The following is a 20,628-nucleotide window of genomic DNA, read 5'->3' on the forward strand; positions in this document are numbered from 1 at the left end:
CTGTAGGTGCAACAACAATATGAATTAACCAGTACCCCCTGAGCTCGTTTCTCTAGCTGCATATGTAGCAGAAGATGGCCTAATCGGCTATCATTGGGAAGGGAGGCCCCTTGGTCTTGCAAACTTTATATGACCCAGCACAGGGGAAGGCCAGGGCAAGTAGTGGGAGTGGGTGGGTAGGGGGGCGGGGGTGGGGTATAGGGAATTTTTGAGATAGCATTTGAAATGTAAATAAAGAAAATAATAATAATAATAATAAAATTATATGAAGATTTCAGAAGCTAAATCCAATTATGTCAGTAGTAATCAAAGTCTACTATATAAACTGTAGCAGTTGGGTTGGAAAGATGGCTGCCCCTGCTTCTCATAGCCATCAGTAATTCCAGTTCTGTGGGTTCTTAGACATAGCCTAAGGGTAATGCCTTCATTTGACATAGACATACATGCAAGCAAAACACACATACACATGTTCTCTTTTTTTTTTTTTTTTTAAAGAAACCTGTATATACTTGGCGTTAGGAAGATTATCGTATTGCATTATATTATTATTTAATATTTTAATTAGTACAACAGTCTTCTGTCAGACCCATGCATAGCTGTGAGATGGAGAAAAGTGGCAGATGTCACAGACTTAAGCTGTTAGAACAAACAAGCTCTTGGTTACTATTTCAGTATAGTAAATTATCCACACACAAAACTCTGTGCATGGAAAATAGATCCTTAATAGAACAGGGAGATTTAGGTGCTGTTAGTCAGTCATGAGACTGAGGTTTCTGACCTTGGCATAGGGAAAGATTGTAAATGTGTGAGACAGCATGCACACCCAGTCATGTACCCCGGCACATGTGTGCAAGCCAGGGCACAGCTTCTAGGAGTAGTGTCCTTTCCACCATGGGATTGGGGTCAGACTTGCCAGCAGAGTGCCTCTCCCACTGAGCCATCTCACTACCTCAAAAGATTTGTTTTTAAAGTATTTTATGTGTATGGGTGTTTTGTCTTCTTGTATGTCTGCATCATATGTGTGACTAGAGTTTCTGGCAGCTATAAACTGCTTCTCCGAAGAATAGCCAGTGCTTTTAACAGATGAGCCATCTCTATAGTTCCCACCAGTTTTTTAATACAAAAGTAAAAGAGATGCCAACACAATGACTTAGCAAGTAAAATTGCTTGTCACCAAGCCTGATGACCTGAGTTGGTGGTACCCAGGGCCTACATTATGAAGAACACAGGCTATCTGCTGACTTCTACATTGTGCTTTGCCATGTGTCCACCACTCACCCTCTCCACCCCAAAAAGTATGAAAACAGTTACAAGAGTAATGTTTGAGTCTACTAAAGTCATCACAGCTGTTATTTAACAGGGTGGAAACTCAGAAACAGGCAAAACTTCAGTTTTAAGGGTAGATTGTCACCAACTAATTTTACAGAGGGTGTCATTTATTCAGACTCATGATGTAGATAACAGCATAGAGAGCAGCCAGGGATGGTCACAAGCACATAGTAACATTTGGAATCAGCGTGAATCCAACATTCTTTAGTATATACTTCAGTTTTTTTCTTTTATTAAAAATAGAGTGAACTCTGTCATTAGGTCTAGAGGTCATAGGGTATGGGGTAGAAATGAACAGTGTTGGGATGAACTGAGCCACAGTGGAAGCCAAGCTCTCATAACTATAGAAAGCTGATAGTGTTAAGCTCTGCTAAGATGGTCCTTCTTCTATCCTGTTCTGGTTTCTCTGGGTGCAGTGGTTCCATTGTGAACTGAGACCTGGCTATGTACCAAGATCAGGCCTCTCTCCACTTTGATAATTCTGAGGGCTACTTTAACTGTGTCCTCCTGGGACTTATTCTTTTACAGGTTAGTGTGTGTCAAGTAAATTAATTGTATGTATACATTATAAAGGTTAACTTCATAAATATGAGCTGCTTAGATTATAACCACTGCTGTATATTCATTATCATATGGCCTGCTCAGAGCTACATAGCTGGGATACAGAACCAGGGTGTGTAGCACCAAAGCTGTGCTATTTCTGTGATGACATGCTCTTGGGATTAGCAAAGAAAACAGTCCATTTTAATCTAGAGGACTTCAGAAAAAAATGACTTATTTGCATTTTCCAGATTTCCTTTCTTCCAGTAGGTTATCTTCCTAACATGTATGTAGTTTAGAAATTGAGTTTTAGCTGGGCAGTGGTGGCATACACCTTTAATCCCAGCACTTGGGAGGCAGAGGCAGGCGAATTTCTGAGTTCGAGGCCAGTGCGGTCTACAGAGTGAGTTTCAGGACAGCCAGGGCTACACAGAAAAACCCTGTCTCGAAAAACCAAAAAAAGAAAAAAGAAAAAGAAAAAGAAATTGATTTTTTTTTAAAAAAAAATTCTATTCTTGCTATCAAGTATTTCTAGTGGGTTTTTATTGTTTGTTTTATTTTACCTTTTCCTTGTTTTCTTAACTACAAGGACTTGCTGTGTTATCTTCAAATCTGTGACGATCCTCCTGGCTCGCTGTTTGTTGTTTGTTTATTGAGGCTGTCTCACACTGGGTCCAGGTTAAGCTTGCCATAGATAAATCTATTGCCTCAGCCTCTGAAGTGTTGGGATTCTAGGTATGAGCCACCAGCCCCTGCTCTGGTTTCATTTTATTTTATTAAAGTAACATGCAGACTATTTAGACTACCCTAACTGAGCATGCAGATCATGTGTTGCAGTGTAAGAAAGAAATTATGCGTTCTGGTGTTGAGGGGCCTGAGGGCCATTATCTGTAGGAGTAGAATGTCAGTAGACATGAGATGGGGTTTTGTTGCCCTGTTGGAGCATTTGGCTTCTAACAGGAAGGGAAGCATCATAAACAATGGTCTGTATTTTCATATAACCTAGTTTACACAAAATGACTTAATGTAAATGGTTATAAGCAGTGTGTATTTGAAAAAAATAAGACAGACTTACTAGAGTCTCAAAATAGCTCAAGTTGGTAGAGAGCTTGCTTAGCGTGTTCTGGTCCTGAGTTCCAGTTCCCTGTGCCATATAACTGAATGTGGAGGCATATGTGTGAAATCCCAGCACTTAGGAGATAGAAGCAAGCCTAAGGTCAAAGTCATCCAGATTTATACTTTACAATTATAGTTTACCTTTAATGTGTGGATATTTATCATTTGCCCAAGAAATTTTAAATTTTAGCACTAAAGGAAAAGATTCAATTACATACTGACCTGTGTTAAAAGTATACCTATCTGGAGATTTCTTTTAAAAAAACAAACCAAAGTGGGCATATTATACCCAAAGAACTTTCTATCTTACTACAGAGATATTTGCACTTCTTTGTTCATTGACTCTCAGCTCATAACAGCTGAGAAATGGAATCAACCTGGATGCCCGTTAGCTGATGAAGGGAAATGAAAATGTGGTACATGGACACAACAGAATACTACTCACCTGTAAAGGCAAATGAAAGTTTCATGTAAATAAACTAGGAAATGTACTAGGTGAGGTCACACAGGCACACGCTCTCTTTCAGAAGTTCTAGCTTCAGATCTTGTGGGAGTTTATCACAGGATACATGCAGAAGCCAGGGGAATAGAAACAGGCCCTTGTTTGGGGGCTGCATTTAGGGAGGTTAAAGAAAAAGTAGAAAAACTGAAGGCAAGACAGTTGAAGCAGATATCCGAGGAATCAGGGGAAGGCTCAAAGGAGCTGTTTGGGAGCGGGTGGCTCTACAATTCAAATAGAAAATACAAGAGGGCGTAGTCCAGTTTGTTGTGATATGAAAGAGCAGGGTAAGGTAGCTAAGGTTTAAGCTGAGATGGGGGATGAGGGAGAAGGGGTTGGGGTGGGTTAGCCAAACAAGGAATGTGACTCCACTAGTTCGTAATCTGATTTAAAAAAAAAAAAAAAAAAAATTGAAGCTAGGCAGTGGTGCATATACCTTTACTCCCAGAAGTTGAGAAGCCGAGGCAGACGGATCTCTAGAGTTTGAGGCCAGCCTGGTCTACATCAAGTTCCAGGACAGCCAGGGCTACACAAACCCCGACTCACCCCCACCCCTCAAATAAAATTTAAATGCAGTATACATAAAAGTTTGTTTAAACTGTGACAAGTTTAATAATCTTATGATTTTGTGGGGTTTTTGTTTGTTTGTTTTTATAGTACTCCATAAGCGTGTACGTTAATGATGCCTTTGTGTGTCCCAGATGGCAGGCAACCAGTTTTGAGTTTGGGTATGGACCTGCAGTTGGAGTGGATGAAATTAGAAGATTTTCAAAAGCATCTTGATGGGGAAGATGAGCCCTTTGTCACAACAAATAGGATTCCAAATAGTAAGTGACTTGCAGATTATTTGCCTTTTGCACGAGTCTAGATTTATAAAATCTAATGTAACTTTCTTTTCATTATAGATTTGTTGAGGGATGCTGTGAAAAATGGAGATTATGTTTCTGTGAAGGTTGCACTGAACTCAAATGAAGAATACAACTTGGATCAAGAGGTACTGTTTTGTTTTGTTTTTTCAGGGAAAAAAAATCTCACAAAGCAGCATGGAAACTCGTGTGACACACCATGAAAATCCAGTCATTTTCCTAGAAGAGCAATGCATGGTTATGTCATTTTAAGTGTGCATTAGCGGTCTTAGAATTCTAGCCCTTACACTTACATGGCAGGGAGTCTTGTCAGCATCAGGCATGATGTCAGGAACAGGAAGTGAGACTCATGTCCTCAGACACAAAGGACAGAGCGGAGACAGCAAGACTCTGTCTCAGAGCTTATCCCCAATGGTATACTTGCTCCAGCAAGGCAAAACCAGTATTAAATACTTAAGTGTATGGGAGACATTTCTCACTCAAACCCTGTCTGGGGATTTATCTTAAGTTGCATGGTAAGTAGTATAAAAGAACTTCTGTTTTATGTGGCTATTTTTTTATTTTTTAAGTGTATTTTAATTGTCATTTTATGTGTATTGGTGTTTTACCTGGATGTATGTCTGTGTGAGAGTTTCAAATTTTGGAATTAAAGACAGTTGTGAGCTGCCATGTGATTACTGGGAATTGAACCCAGGTCTTTTAGACGCCGCTGAGCCATCTCTGCAGACCAATGTATATTTTGATTGTAGCTCACATATACCAATTGCCCAGCTTTTTATTTTCACTCAGGGTTTTTCATACCAATATGTGTGAGATTTTTGTTTTTGTTTTTACATAGGAGTGTATTAGAGTCCTCTAGTTTTTACGTAAAACAGTGAATTTTTGGGAGAAATTTTTCTTTCGAAATAGAATCTCATTATATAACCCAGGCTGGCCTTGAATTATCGGTAATTTATTACCTACATTTCTCAAATAGACCTGGCTCTAGTAATTTTTACATTTACATAGGTATATCTATTGATGTATTTTATGACTTTTAAGTGTCTCATCTTTAGACTAGGTGGTTAGTTTTCTTTCTTTTTTGTTTTTTTTGTTTGTTTGTTTTTTTGCTTTAATGAAATGTTCATAGTGAAAAATCTTGTTTTAATCTTTATTTGTTGGTGGGGGAAATGTACATGTGAGTTGCCTTCCACAAGTTAAAGAATTGTTTTTTTTCTGAGCCAGGCTCCTGTAGCACAGGCTGTGTAACCAAGGATGACTGACCCCTAAATCCTGAGTATTGAGATTATGAGTGTGAGTCTCTACACTCAACTAATGAAGTTCTTACTCTGATCATTTTAAATAGTGCCTTAGGTTTGCCATTCATTTTACACCAAGAAAACTTAATATAGAATTTATTGGATGGAATTTACTTAATTTTTGAAAGATTTATTATTATATGTATTTTGTGTGTATGGGTGTTTTGTCTGTATGTATGTCTAGAATAGAGCACCAGATCCCATGGGACTACACTTATAGATGGCTGTGGAGTGCCATGCGGGTGTTGGGAATTGAACTTAAAACCTCTGGAAGTAGATGGTACATTTATCTACTGAACCATCTCTTCATCCCCTTTAGATTTTTATTTCAGATATTTAACTTTAATGTGCATGAGTGTCTGCCTAAGTGTACATATGTATGCACCATGTGCATGCCAGAGCCTGCCGAGGTTAGAAGAGGAGTTAGGTGCTCTGGGGTTGGAGTTACACCTACGATCTGTCATCTGAGTGCTGGGAACTGAACTGGGGTCTTTGGAAGAGCAACAAGTGCTCTGAACCACTGAGCCACCCTCACCCCCTCCCACCCCCAGCCCAGGCCTAAAATTCAATGTTTATGTAGTTCATATAGGACACAAACTTGCAGAAATCCTTTTGCCCCTGCCTTCCAAGAACATGAGCCATCATACTTGCTTGCTTATACATGGATGTTGTAAAATTTAATAGCAATACTTACTGTTTTTGAAACAGGATCTCACTATGTATTCCTCACAGTCTTGGAAGGCAGAGAGGTCCACTTGCCTCTGCCTTGAGTGTTGGCATTAAAGATGTTCACCACTGTGCCTGATGGCAACCTTTACATTTTTAAAATTCTAGGAGCTAGGCAGATGGCTTAGTGTATAAAAGGCTTGCCATGAACTATGAGGACTTGGGTTTGACTCCACGTAAGACAAGCACAGTAGCTAGCATCTGATCCCAGTGCTACTAAGACAAAATAGGAAGTAGAGACAGAAAAGATGCTGGAGACTTTAGGCTAGCTAGCCTGCTGTGTGCAGTAGTGCAAGAGAAGTGACCTTGTGTTTAACAATGTTTGTCCTCTGATCTCCACCTATGCCCACTTGTTGTGCTGTATGCTTCACATACACACAGATTTTTAAAATCCTAGGGCTGGGGATATGGCTCAGTCAGAGAAAAGTGCTTGCCACACAAGCATGAAGGACCTGAATTTGGATTCCTGTCACATACATAAAGAAAGAACAGGGTCAAGAGCACATATCTAGGAGGCAGAGAAAATTGTGCCTTGGGCTTGCAGGTCAGCCAGTTTGATGAGAATTTGATGAGAAACCTTGTTTCAAAAAAAAAAATAATAATAAAGTGGAGTGAGGCTGAAGCGATGGTTGAGTGGTTAAGGTAGCCTTGCAGAGGGCTGCAGTTCAATTCCCAGCGTACAGAGGGCTCACAAGAGCCTGTGAGAGTTCCAGGGGATTGGATGTCTTCTGGACTTACATACCCATACCCCCACAAAGATACACAGACATAATACATAATGAAAAATAATAATGAATCTTAAGAAATAGGGTGGTGAACCTATTTCTGGCGTCTATATGCATGTCCCCCCATGAATACATACACACAAAATCCTAAAGATTTTTTTTTTTTTCTAATTAGTTACAAGAATATTTTAGTAAGCAACCTAAACTAAGTGGATGCCTAAGTCACTATTCTTTAGTGATTTCTTCTTGAAATAGCTTGACTAGGGTTGGGGATTTAGCTCAGTGGTAGAGCGCTTGACTAGCAAACACAAGGTCCTGGGTTCGGTCCTCAGCTCCAGAGGGAAAATAGCTTGACTAAATGCTTCTAAAATGTTTCTGATTAAAGACTAACAAAGTTTCACTAACACAGGATTCTACTGGGATGACCCTTGTGATGTTGGCTGCAGCAGGAGGTCAGGACGACCTCCTCAGACTCCTTATCACCAAAGGTGCAAAAGTGAATGGGCGCCAGAAAAACGGGACTACAGCCCTCATTCATGCTGCTGAGAAGGTTTGAGACTTGCCTCCATGAAGGGAAACTGCGAATCTTTTTTTGTAGTGAAATATAATGGTCACATGTCATGTAGCCTTACTTTGTACTTTCAGTGGGTCTGTGACGTGAATTTCTGCTATTAGCAGTACTTTGTAATCAGATTTAAACTGTGACTTGTCTAATCAGCAATTTATAGTGAGCATAACTTCTAGCTACACTGCCAATATTTATTTCAGTCTTAAATGATTTAGAGGACTCATAGGTAGAGTTTCTCACATGGAAGCTACAGGGTAGGCTGCAGGTGGCACTTGCTGACAAATCAGTGAGGGACTAGACTCAGGAGGTAGGCTTCTGTGGCCCTCCAGTTAAAAGTCAGGGAGACAGTGTCCAGTCACCTGCATGGAGTAGAATCTGCGGGTCTTTTTCCTGATTGCAAAACATCTAGAAGGGAGGTCTGTCTTTTAAGGAAATCTTGGGACTAAATTTGGTTTTTTTCTTCTCCATTAATTTACTCACTTTTGTTTCCTGTTTTTTAATAGAACTTTTTAACAACTGTAGCTATTCTTTTGGAAGCTGGAGCTTTTGTAAATGTTCAGCAAAGCAATGGTGAGACTGCACTCATGAAAGTAAGTCTTGAGTTTCACAGTGGCTGTGTATGTTGGTGCTGCAGACTAGGAAAGGCATAGAGACAAGGCCATCCCTGGAAGTTAGGAGCTCCCATAGAAAAGAAGTGGGTCACCAAAGCAGGAGAGTATGGCCGGTCAGTGATGTACTAGGACAAGCTCAGTCGAAGGGACCCAGCAAGAGTCATGGGAGCTGGGGGTCATAGGTACCGAGTCAGCAGGAGTTGGGGGAGATGCAAGTGTTTTAGTGAATGTTAACTCTATGCTACAAGTAGAAGGCACTGGAAAGAGGCAGACAGATCCAAGATTGCACAATGTGCAGTTTACAGATGTCTTGGGTGGTTTCTAGCCAAGTGGATGCTTATTCCTCAGAGCAGAAAGAAGAGTTTGTCTGTTAAGCTAGACAGAGAGAGTCTTTTCCTAGTATCAATTAATATGTCCAGTGCTAGTTTAGAAATTTACATCAGAGGTCCATACACATTAGGTGAATGCTTTAATGACTTTGTCTAGCATGAGTCAGGTCATATGCCAAAGGTGTAGTGACAATACAACCAGGATCACTGTAGTCCCATGAATAGGTACCCAACATCCATTGTCTTAGGTTTAGACACCCAGGAGTAGGAGAGGATTATGTGCTCTCATTATTTTGTATTCTGTGAATCCATCTCCTGTGGAATTGTGGCTTATAGGTATGTTTTGAGTTGAAGGTTACTGAGTTTGTGCTGTTCCCAACCACCCGGCTTATATCTTTGCGTGGTAGGTTGCAAGTACCTCACTAGCCTCAGCCCAGAGTGACTCATTCCTCTGCAGGAGTTCTAGGTTTCTGGTTCATAGTGCTGCTATGACTCAGCAGATCCAGTTGTCCGTGGCTGGCACTGTCTTCTTATTTCTTCCCTGAGGTACAGCTTTGCATAATCTGTGATCTAAGCAGGGATTTCTCTGTGCAATGCCAAGTTCTATCCTGTCAGGTGTGAACAGTGAATTGATTGAAGTACAACCCCAGACTTGTCTTGAACCTTGTGTTCTATAATCTACATCTTTCTCCTGGGCCTCCTATCAGACCCTTAAAGCCTAAGCCTTGGTCATTGCTTTGTGATTCCTTCCTATGACTGATTTGGGTTTGTGTAAATAGTCTTTTATTCAGGAGTCTAAGCTTACATGGTCTTTCTGTGTGTGTCTGCCTGTTATCACATAAGTACACCAAAGGTGGCACTCAGAAACTGCTAGACAGCAGACACACCTCAGTAGCAGAAAGAGCACGGGAACAGAGAGGGGCGGGGGTATGCTAGTGTTTTCTATGGGACCGTCCAGGATTGGGAGTATTCTAAGGGTACCTGGGAGAAGTTCCCAGATTAAAGGGTAGGTTGTTCTAATGCGCCTTAGTTCACTAGGGAGTGCATTTGGGAAAAGACAAGCAGTTTGCAGACCTGGAAGGAGGTTCCTGAAATAAGTGATATTAGTGATCTTAGTAATATTAGTCTGAACCTAAATTTCCTGAGTTAGGGAGCTCTGGCACTGGGCATCAGCTGAGAGAAGGCGCCACTGACAGGTAAAAGGCAGCTGGAAACATGAAGGCCTAGAGAACCTGGAGAGGGTGTCCTAACAGGTACCCTGGGCACTGAGCTCTTCCTCACAGCAGCCTCTAGTTTACTTCTCCATGGCTGTCCTGTTGCCAGTGCTTGCTAATACCTATCCACAGGTCTCTTCCTTTTCCTTTATGAGGCTGTGTCCTCTTTCAGAGAGAGCTGCTGCCAGACCCGTGTGGAGAAACTAAAGTTATCATGGTTTACAATGCCACTCCTCTTTCCTGACCTAGGCATGCAAAAGAGGAAATTCGGACATTGTCCGCCTTGTGATTGAATGTGGAGCTGACTGCAACATTTTGTCAAAGCATCAAAATAGTGCATTGTACTTTGCAAAACAGTGTAATAATGTGCTTGTATATGAACTGCTGAAGAGCCACTTGGAGACGTAAGTGTCAGGCGAACGAACGTACCATGGTTAAGTCAGAGTGGGAAAAATTTATTGAACACATCATATTTGGAATGGTTTGTGTAGGCAATGTTCAGAAAAGATTATCCTGTAGGAATTCTCGCTCCAGTAGATTTTGAATTTAGTAAGTGGCATATTTATTACTTCTGTACAAGTTACCAAAATCTTAGAAAACCCTGGGAAATCCTTAAAAAGTTAGGGTAGATCTAGAACTTGGATACATAGCTAGTTCATGGCCAGCCTAGATTAGACTATGTAAAACTGTAATAAGTTAACATCTCCTCTTAATTTGGTAAAACTGTGTGTCTGTGTGCATGCCCACCCCTGCATCAACCAGAGACTGACTTGTCTCCCTCTTTTATTCTCTATTTGTGTATTTTTCAAGTGAATTCTGAACCATATTTTGTTATGAGTTTATGTCTTTATCACTGAATAATTCTTTTGATGGGCTGGGATGTGATTCTGTGTAGAGTTTCTGTCCCGGGTCCCACATAAAAACAAAATTTTAGCAACACTTGCCAAAAACACTGCTAGAGAGGATGAAGTCCTTATTGACCCAGGTAACAGCCCCAGACCTTAGCTTGTAAACTAGACACCATGTATAGGCAGAGGGCACATATTGTAAACAAAGTAAGATTTAGGCAAGGGACCATGTTGCATCTTGCCTGTTGTGTCTACTGGAAAACCTGTCCTGGGCATTTCCCATAAAGAATTCCTGAAGCCAGTTCTGAGGACCTGTCCATGCGGTGGCCAGCCATCTTCCTTTGCTCAGGACTGAGGAGCGCTCATTCCTAACTTTTCATTCATGCATTAGACAAGTGCTAAGGGAATTTTTGTGTCAGACACAGTTTTAAAGGTTAATATTATGAAGACAGAAAAGGTTGCCCTTGTAAACTACTGTTCCAGTGAGAAAAGAAGGATGAGAAGGAAATCGAAAGGCCACATGAGAGGAAAGCCAAGTGAGGCCAGAGTTGTGTAGTTCCTTTCCACAAAGGCAGTGCTGAGTTGTGAGATCAGACATAATTCCAGCTACTCAGGCAGTTAAAGCCTATAGACTGTAAACTCAAGCCTTACTCGGGCTACAGAATGAGTTAAAGGCCATCCTAGGCAATGTAGTGAAATCCTGTATCAACATAAAAAAAATGAAGAGGGGTTGGAAAGGTGGTTAGGAGAGAACCAGGATTTAGCTCCCAGGTGAACAGTGGGAACATGGTCTCATTCACATCTGTAACCACAATACAGTGAGATGTTTGAAACAAGAACTTGCTGGGGTGCGGGGGCTGTTCTGGGTACCAGCCTAACTGGATAGAGAATCCCAGATCAGGGAAGAGAACTGCTCCAAAGAAATAGGGCAAAGAGTGATAAAGCATGACACTCTGCTGTCCTCTGGCCTCCACACAGCCACACGGGGGCAGGTACAAGGCAAAACTTGGAAAAGCAGTTTCTATAAGGTAACCTCAGGGCTAAGGATAGAGCTCGGTGGTAGAATGCTTGTTTTAGCCATGTGCAAGGTCCTAGTACTGCAGAAAATAGAAAGTAACGCTGGGCAGTGTGGCACACTCTTCTAACCCCAGCACTCGGGGGGCAGAGGCATGTCTGAGTTGAGGCAAGCCTGGTCTGCAGAGTGAGTTCCAGGACAGCCTGTTACACAGAGAAACCCTGTGTTCAAAAACAAGTTAAAATGCAGAGGGGTAAAGGGAAGGCAGAGTCTCGTGTCTTCCCGTCTTATCTTCAGACTCACTGTATCTGAGGCTGGCCTTAAACTTCTCATCTTCCTTGTCTTCCTCCTAAGTACCAGGACTATAGATGGCATGCCATCACACCTGACTTATGTGCTGCTAGTGATCAAACCCTGGGCTTCATGCACACTAGGCAACCAAACTCCAACTCCAACCCATAAGGTGTATATTTTAAATTTCAATTGTACGGTGGTGTACAGTGTCCTAATGATGTAGTACATAATGTCTAATAATCAAATCAGGATAACTGAAGTTTTTAAATTTGTTAATAATTATACTTATGTGGTACAGTGTAATAATTCAGTACATAGTTTTAGAGATAGGGTCTCACCCTTGCCATCCTGGCCTCACACTCATGGTAATCCTACATTAGCATTCTTAAGTTCTGAGGCATGAGTCACCACACCAGCATTAACAGTCTCCTTGCATTCCGTTACTAGACTTTCCAGAGTTGCAGAAGAAACAATCAGGGATTACTTTGAATCTCGCCTTGCTCTACTGGAACCTGTTTTCCCAATAGCATGTCATCGGCTCTGTGAGGGGCCAGATTTCTCAACAGATTTCAATTACATGCCCCCTCATAACATGCCTGAAGGTAAGCATGTCTCATTCTAGCTTCAGTGTTCGTAGCTATAGTATGTAAGGACGAGCTTGTCCCTACGTAAATCCTTTACAAGCACCATGGAGTGATAGTTGGCAGAGCTGCTCTAGCAGGAGGCCTTCCCATGCCCTGCCTGCCACTGTGAGGCTTCTTTAAAATATTGGTTCTCTATAATTAGTTGTTTACTGAGTTATTAAAAGACAAGTTCCTGACTCTTAACCTAGAATCATTTTTTTTTTCCTCCCAAATTTTATTATATCCATTAAGTTCCTCCTTGTATGGCTTGTGTTTTGTTGCTTTTTGAGACAACCTTGGCTGTCCTTGAGCTTGCGGTATCCGTCAAGCTAGCCTGGAACTCAGATCCACCAGCCTTACCCTCCTGTGTGTTGGGATTACAAATGTGTTCTTCTATGCCTTGTTTGTTTTAAGTTGTGGTCCTATACTCCTATCTCAGCCTTCTGAGAGCTGGGATTAAACGCATGAACCATTGCCTGGTTTAACTTTTTACAAAAACTCCGGGAGGGGGCAACGGATGCTGTCCTCTCCCATTGGACATAAGTGACAGAGCTATAAGCACTAGTGGGTGCTGGGTGGGGTCATACTTCTCAGGGTGGAACTGATAGTGACTAAACCAGCCTTGTTCCTGCAAGCAACCTTGTAACTAGTGGGCCATCAAAACAAAAGCAGGAGCGGGAGGGACCCATTGGGAAGAAGTAGTTTGTGTGTGGGTCAGGGAAGTGGGAAAAGAGTGATGGATAGAATAGAATGGATCATAGTATGAGTATGCAAAGTTGTAAAAAAAAAAAAAAATAAAAGTAGGGCTCACTTAAGTTCAGTCACCAGAACCCACATGGTAGAAGAGAGCCTACTCCTGGGGGTTGTCTGTCGCCTCGTGTGTACCATGCACACTCAAGGGAGGGCAGAGAACGCTATCTCTCCCTTTAAGTGAAAAACAAGGCCATGACTATTTTGTTAAGCATCTTTTTTTTTTTTTTAAAAGATTTATTTATGAATACACTTGGATCCCATTACAGATAGTTGTGAGGCATTATGTGGTTGCTAGGGATTGAACTCAGGACCTCTGGAAGGGGCCATCTCTCTAGCCCTTTGTTAAGCATCTTTATCTACAATGTATGTATGTAGGACTGGTGAGGTAACTCAGTGAAAACCTTCTGCTACCAAGCCTGGTGACCTGAGCTTGATCTAAAACCTCACATGGTGGAGAGAACCAACTCCCTAAAGTAGTCTTCTGGCTTCCATACACCATTGGCTGTGTGGCTGCACGCAAACAGACTAAATAAGGGTTGTTTCTCAGTACTGTGTTGCTGTAAGCTACATTATAATGTTTGAGTGGGTTTTTGCTATGGGCACGCATTTGAAGACTTCTAGGAACTAAATCTAAAATAAACTAGGATGTTTATTTGTACATATAATAAATGCCAAATATAAAGACAAAACTGTTTTAATGTGTCTTAAGTCAGGTGCTGCAGTCTACATCTTTCATCCTAGCACTTAGAACGTCTTCAAATTACAACGTCTTCAAATTACACATTTATAAATTATAAAGGACGATTCAGCTTTTGGCATCCACATAACTGCTCATAACTCCAGTTCCAGGATTCTTGAACACCCCTTAAAGGTCTTTCCAGGCAGCAGGCACACATACATATATGTAGGCAAAACATACATAATAAAGAATAAAACCACCAGTTAGTTTCAGTACACACAAAAGTCTCTCTTGTAGGGTTATTTGGACAAGCTCTCTAGAGTTTTGTGGTTTGGAAACTGTAGAATGAAATCCAGGTGTTGTGAGTGGGGCCTTTTCCCTGTCAGAAGATGACCCCAACCCCCAATGCTGAGACAGCATTAATTCTCTTCTCTCCCTTAGGCTCTGGTGTCCTCCTCTTTATTTTCCATGCAAACTTTTTGGGTAAAGACGTTATTGCTCGGCTTTGTGGACCATGCAGTGTACAAGCTGTGGTTTTAAATGATAAATTTCAACTTCCTATTTTTCTGGTAAGGTTTTTTTTTTTGTAGTTCTTAATTATTAAAAATTATGATCAGAGCCAGGTGACATAATTCATGTTGGTTTTTGTTTGGAGTTTTCGGGACTTTTAAGATATGCCTTGGTGTGAGTGTGAAGGTCAGAGGGCAACCTGTGGTAGTAACTTGGGTCATAATGAATAGCAACAAGAGCCTTTATCCACGCAACTCAAGACAAGGTCTTGTTACACAGCTCAGGCTACTGGCCCAGAATGTACTTCGATCCTCCAGCCTCTGTCTCTTGAGGTCTAGAACTATATGGGCATTCAGTTCCAAACCTGGCATAATTTATAAAAATTGAAAGACCCATGTGAATGCTGGGCATACATGGTAGTAACCTGGTATCTGTCCTATAAAGAATGATTGCACATTTGTGCAACATGCCATGTACACCTCATGCAGGTGTGCACACACTACATACACAACAAAATGGAAAGAATGTTTACAGAAAAATGTGTATTCCAGTATTAATGAAATTCAGACATAAAATAAATGATCCAAATTTTGTTTTAGAACATGTTTATTCACTTTAAATCGTGCTACCATATGTCCTTAGACAACAGTGTGAGAATATAAAGGAATGCTGTTTGGTGTTTGTGGTTTGATTTGGTGAAGTACTAAGTCGGCCTTACTCCTACTCTTAGATAATTATAGCACACCATCACTCTTACTCTTCCCAAAAGCTAATAAATTAATGCCTTATATAGAATGGAGCCATGTGTTGTTTTTATTTCGGCCCTAAGTAGCCTAGAACTCTTAGCAGACCTGCTAAGCCTTGAGAGAGGCTTTTGGGGGGCTACATAGAGAGATCCTATCTCAAAATTAAAAAAAACAAAAAAACCCTCAGTTCGCTGTTTTGAGTTCCTGGTCTCTTATAAATGTCACAGCTCTGACTTGAGTCTGACTTTATCTCATCTCTTTCCCCTCTAGGACAGTCACTTTGTTTATTCATTCAGTCCTGTTGCTGGTCCCAATAAGTTGTTTATAAGGTTGACGGAAGCACCCTTTGCCAAGGTGAAAATCTTTGCTTCGTATTTACACAGTAACTGCTCACATAATAATAGTAATATTAATAAATTCACTGTCACTGGAAATGTCAGTAGACATAGTTCAGACAAGTTCTTTCTACTAGAATGTCTATGTTGGGCAAACAGATGGGTCTAAGTGTTGGAATTTGGCTCTCTGATGAAGCTTGGCAAGTCTGGGGGAACATCCCTGCTGAGCACTCCAAATCTTGACTTGACTTCAGTACTAAACTGTCACTACCCTCATAGGAAAGATCTCTCCATATGAAAAAAGTATGCTGCACTACTTAGACCATTCCAATAATGATTACCCAATATATTAACTAGTGGGATTAAATATAGCAATAACTTGGATGTCCTTACAAGGTGGGATTTGTGTACTGACACATTCATTCTCTTCTTTAGGTTAAATTGCTAATAGGTGCATACAGAGTACAGCTGCAGTGACCACAAAGGATTGAGAACCGGCCTCTTTTCAGCTGGATTCCCAAGTACCATCTTTGTAGCATAAACTTCCAATTGAAGCCTGTTGCCTGTTTAGGTTTGTCTATATATATATTTGTACCATTGTTCAAAAACGTTCAATGTTCTGCTTAGTTTATTTCCACAATGTGGAACAGTACATATAAGAAATATTTAAGGAAATTAAAAACCTTTGAATTGAAATTTTCTTTTCTACTAGTCTTCCTTTGTGAGTTTGTATTTGAAAAACAAAAACCAGATTCAGGCTGGGCCACACGACTGAGTTCAAGGGTAGCCATGTCTACAACAACATGAACCTTAAACATTTAAACATTTACTATACAACTAAAGTTGATATCTTAAAGGTGGAAAAGCAACTTAATTATAATTATAAAATTATAGCAATTATAAAACTATAGCAATGCAGCTGCAGGCTTTTCCTCCTAGCCTCTTTGTTCCCAGAATAAAGACACCTGAGACTGAATTACAAGCTTGGGCTTGTTCTGACTCCATTGTAACTTAACCAACGCGTTTATTCTATTCCATGGCCAGGGGCAATTCTGTCCCCTCGCCTGATTATCCCAGACTCATCTTCCCTACCAGAGCTTCCACCTATTTCCTTCCTGCCTCAGGTAGCAGGCCATCAGCTTCTTATGGATAGGTGATGCTTCCATACAGTACATAACAGATTCTCTACAGTAGAAGTGTGTCCCATGGCATACTCTTGACGTGTGCTGTGACTGCTCATAAGCGTAAATCACAAAATAAGGTTTTCTCCCTGCGGCTTTTGCATCATTAGGAGTTTTTCTTCACAGCATGCTGTAACCTGTAAGAGACAAAGCTTTCATCAGTAAATGGGAATGGCATACATGTGCACACATGCACGCATTTTGTCCTTTGTAACATCGCCCTGCTGGCCTCAAATCTGGACTCAGAATTACAGGCGTGTTCTACCATGCCTCAGTTACTGTGTACTGTGTGTCTCTTTCTGTACTGTTTAAAAGAGGCTTCAGTCCTAATTGCTGAGAAGCAAGCCTTAAACACTCAATACATTTTTCCTATTTAAGCATTCTCTAATCCAGTGTGTGTGTGTGTATACTTTAAGATAATTCTTTTCCCTTAAGCCCTGCCTGTCTTGGAAACTCACTGTGTAACCAGATTGTCTTCATATGCACAGAGAATCTCCAAATCTGCCAATAAGACCTGCTTTTTTCTTTCTTTTTTTTTTTTTTTTAAAGATTTGTTTATTTATTATACTTGAGTATACTGTGGCTGTCTTCAGACACTCCAGAAGAGGGCATCAGATCTTGTTACGATGGGATTTGAACTCGGGACTATTGGAAGAGCAGTTGGTGCTCTTAACTGCTAAGTCATGTCTCCAGCCCCAAGACCTGCTTTATTCTTAAGCCAAGTTTTTGCCAAATGTTCTAGGCTAGTCAGGAAGTTCCATATAGCACAGGCTGGCCTTGAATTCACAGAACTCCCACTGCCATCAGCCCACTGAATGCAGGGTTTATAAGAAATCACTTTCCACACTCCCTGAAATGGCAAATTTTATAGTCTATAATGGAGGTTCATGTATGTCACTTTTTTAAAGTACATTTATCATTTTTTTTTAATGGTGAAAAAAAAAAGTATATATTTAGAATTAGCCATCTGGACTCAGTTTAGATGATCCCAATCTTGTCGAGGATATTTTGGCTGCCTCCGGAGCCGCAGGGTCTTGGGCCTCCGGAAGGTGGTTGACGTTCGGTGCTTCTTTTTGTGGCTGTGGACGCCTTTCAGCATGGCCTTCTTAGCTTTCAAGGCCTTCACTTTGGCTTCGGCTTTGGGAGGGGCAGGAGCTTCCTTCTTCGCTTTCGGCGCCATCTTTATCATTTTATTAACTAAATTTGGTTTACATATCTTTCTATAGTTAACCCATTTCCAGGTTTCCACTTAATTAGAAAAAAAAAAAAAAAAACCTATACTATAAAGCAGGTGCTTAAGTAATGTCAAGTGCACTTACAAGCTTTTAAAAAAATCGTATTTTCTCCCTCTTTCAATGCCACATGGGCACATTTAATGCCAGCACTCAGGAGGCAGACTGGTTGACTTCTTTGAGTTCACAGCCAGTCTAGGACAGCAAGGGATACCCTTTCTCAAACCACCCATCCCCAGGAAAGAGAGGAAAAAAAAAAAGAAAAAAAAGGCCACATGGTGCCTCAGCTTTAATTCTGATATACATGGCCTATGTTCAGATTACTACTTCAAATTTTACTTAATGAAAGGAAGAATCTACGTAAATAGCTATTAAATTAAATTTGAAAATTTAATTCCAGTAAGATAGCCACAGAATGTATAAACTTAACTCTAAGCATATTTGAACAGTTGCTTAAACCATAGTCACACAAAGGGCTTTAAAATTTAACACTGGTACTAACACAGTGTCTTCAGGCCAGGACTGGGCCTGGTACTGTATGTTATGCTTGTTTAAAGGACAGGGAGGAAAACCAAACTGCAAGGTGTCCGTCGTACAGCTACATAAGAGAATGCCAACAGGTACCTTAGAACAGATAGCGGTGTTTCCTCAACTATGTGCCTTGGGTCTCCCAGGGCCTTGTAAAAATGGACTTTCCAATTCATCAGGTCCCCGTGTCCTGCCTATAGATGGGCATCTCAGGTCTCAGGCAACAGCATCACTGTTGGTCCACAGCACCACACCTGAAGCAGCCAGAACAAGACAGGTGGGAAAGACAGAAGCACCAGGGCTTTGCCATTTTTTTTTCCTTTAAAAAAAAAAAAGAAGAAGATTGTTTTATTATAAAGTACACTGTAGCTGTGTTCAGGCACACAGAAGAGGGCATCAGATCTCATAGATGATTGTGAGCCACCAAGTGCTTGTTGGGAATTGAACTTGGACCTCTGGAAGGGCAGTCAGTGCTCTTAACCACCGAGCCATCTTTCCACCCTGACCTTTTTTTGTTTTCAAAACAGAAAATTTATTAGTCTTTCCTAAAGAGATTGGAGGCATTAGGAGCCACTATACCTAGCATATATACTGTACATTACCCATTTTTAATATACATTTCAAGGGAACATAAAGTGAGAGTGGTAAATTTGGAGCAGACAGGAGCTCTAAAAGCTAGCAGCCGGAGCAGCATGGCCAAGAAGTGGGTATTGCCAGAGGGGTGCGTGTGTGTGCGTGTGTGCGTGTGTGTGTATGTGTATGAGAGAGAGAGAGACACTAAACATTTCCATTTTAGAGCCCCCACCTATCTACCCATGCACATCGAAACAGAAGACTGGACTCAGTGACCACGTGGACCTAGTACATTATACCCAAAATCTAGGATAGAAATGACTTTGGAGTGTCAGTAGAAAAAGATTCAATCAAAGTGAACACTTTCTAGGCAAACATTTCAAGTATTTAAAAGGTGAGGATGTATTAGCCAGGGCAAACCACACTGTGGACTACCCACCCAGCTTGGTGCACGAGTGACATGAGGCAACCCATCAGGAGCTTCATCATAGGCAGTGACTTAGAGGGTATCTTCAACCCAAGAAGAAACCTAGGTATGTGCTGATTTCAAGACTGGAGGGCTCTCCCTTCGTTCTCTGTGCACATGCATGCCCCTTTTTCTTTCTTTCCCCTTACTCCCATTCCCCTTTCCTCATGATAACTTCCTTCATCCACACACCCAAGAGCAGATTACCGATGAACCTGCCTTTAATTTAAAAAAAAAAAAAAAAGAAAAGATTTATATATTTTTTTTCCATTCTTAAAATAGGGTCAAACTATATTTATTAGTCCACTGTCCTGGAATGAAAAAAATAAAAATAAAAACACAAACAAACGTACTAAAAAAAACCTTTTGGACACAGGTAGAGTTGTAAGGTTTCAGCTCAATCTCTAAACTGCCAGAGGTGTAGCTCAGTGATTAGACATTTGCATGTGCAAAGGCACAGAAGCACCAGACACAAACGAAAGCTCTGCATGCACACGCCTGATACCCAGCAACGAGATGAGGATGGCTCTGGTAAGAGACTGGCTGCTCTTCTGGAAAGCCCAGGTTTGACTCCCAGCACCACCAGCAGAGCCCACAACTCCAGGGGAATCCAATGCCTTTTTCTGGAGTCTGGAGATACCAAACACACATGTGATCCACAGACATAGATACAAGCAAAATGCTCATATACAGAAAGATGGAAGGAAAAAAAGTCCATGAATAGTTTGGACAACACAGTGGTTCACACAGTTAAGACTCTGTCCCAAACAACAACACTGGAACTATTACCTATGGAAAGTGTAGGAAGCACAATCCAAACTGGAGAATTCAGAACTGTAAGCAGAAGCAGCTCCATTTCTAAACAGAAGACTCTCCAACTGACCCAAAGCAGCAGTGTGAGCCCAGACTTCCTAGCTTCAGTAGATTCCTGTTGAGAAATCAGGAGAGAAAAATTTTAGACCATTAAAATTTAGACACTGGAGCCGGGCGTGGTGGCCCACGCCTTTAATCCCAGCACTCGGGA

At 41.1% G+C, this 20,628-nt stretch overlaps 2 protein-coding genes across 4 annotated transcripts in view; one reads left to right on the top strand and one right to left on the bottom strand.

The window, feature by feature from the left end:
• Positions 1–16,274, top strand: part of Mphosph8 (M-phase phosphoprotein 8) — a 32,007-nt gene extending 15,733 nt beyond the window's left edge. Inside the window, exons 6-14 of one of the 2 annotated variants that reach the window (XM_021203307.2) lie at positions 4,186–4,311; positions 4,390–4,478; positions 7,509–7,649; positions 8,171–8,257; positions 10,071–10,225; positions 12,426–12,580; positions 14,475–14,602; positions 15,560–15,643; positions 16,060–16,274. In XM_021203307.2, coding sequence (XP_021058966.1) covers positions 4,186–4,311; positions 4,390–4,478; positions 7,509–7,649; positions 8,171–8,257; positions 10,071–10,225; positions 12,426–12,580; positions 14,475–14,602; positions 15,560–15,643; positions 16,060–16,101 — 1,007 coding nt within the window. In that variant the 3' untranslated portion in view covers positions 16,102–16,274. Of the gene's footprint in view, positions 1–4,185; positions 4,312–4,389; positions 4,479–7,508; positions 7,650–8,170; positions 8,258–10,070; positions 10,226–12,425; positions 12,581–14,474; positions 14,603–15,559; positions 15,797–16,059 lie in introns of those variants that run through there. The other variant, XM_029541671.1, reaches the window with a different exon arrangement.
• Positions 16,275–16,549: 275 nt separating this feature from the next.
• Positions 16,550–20,628, bottom strand: part of Pspc1 (paraspeckle component 1) — an 88,964-nt gene continuing 84,885 nt past the window's right edge. The window contains exons 7-9 of one of the 2 annotated variants that reach the window (XR_003844372.1): positions 20,394–20,532; positions 18,662–18,819; positions 16,550–16,942 (exon numbers count right to left, since the gene is read on the bottom strand). The gene's annotated coding sequence lies outside the window, so the exon portion shown is untranslated. Of the gene's footprint in view, positions 16,943–18,661; positions 18,885–20,393; positions 20,533–20,628 lie in introns of both variants that reach the window. The other variant, XR_003844371.1, reaches the window with a different exon arrangement.

The sequence above is a fragment of the Mus pahari genome, chromosome 8 (genome assembly GCF_900095145.1).
Source record: "Mus pahari chromosome 8, PAHARI_EIJ_v1.1, whole genome shotgun sequence".
Taxonomy (NCBI): Eukaryota; Metazoa; Chordata; class Mammalia; order Rodentia; family Muridae; genus Mus; species Mus pahari.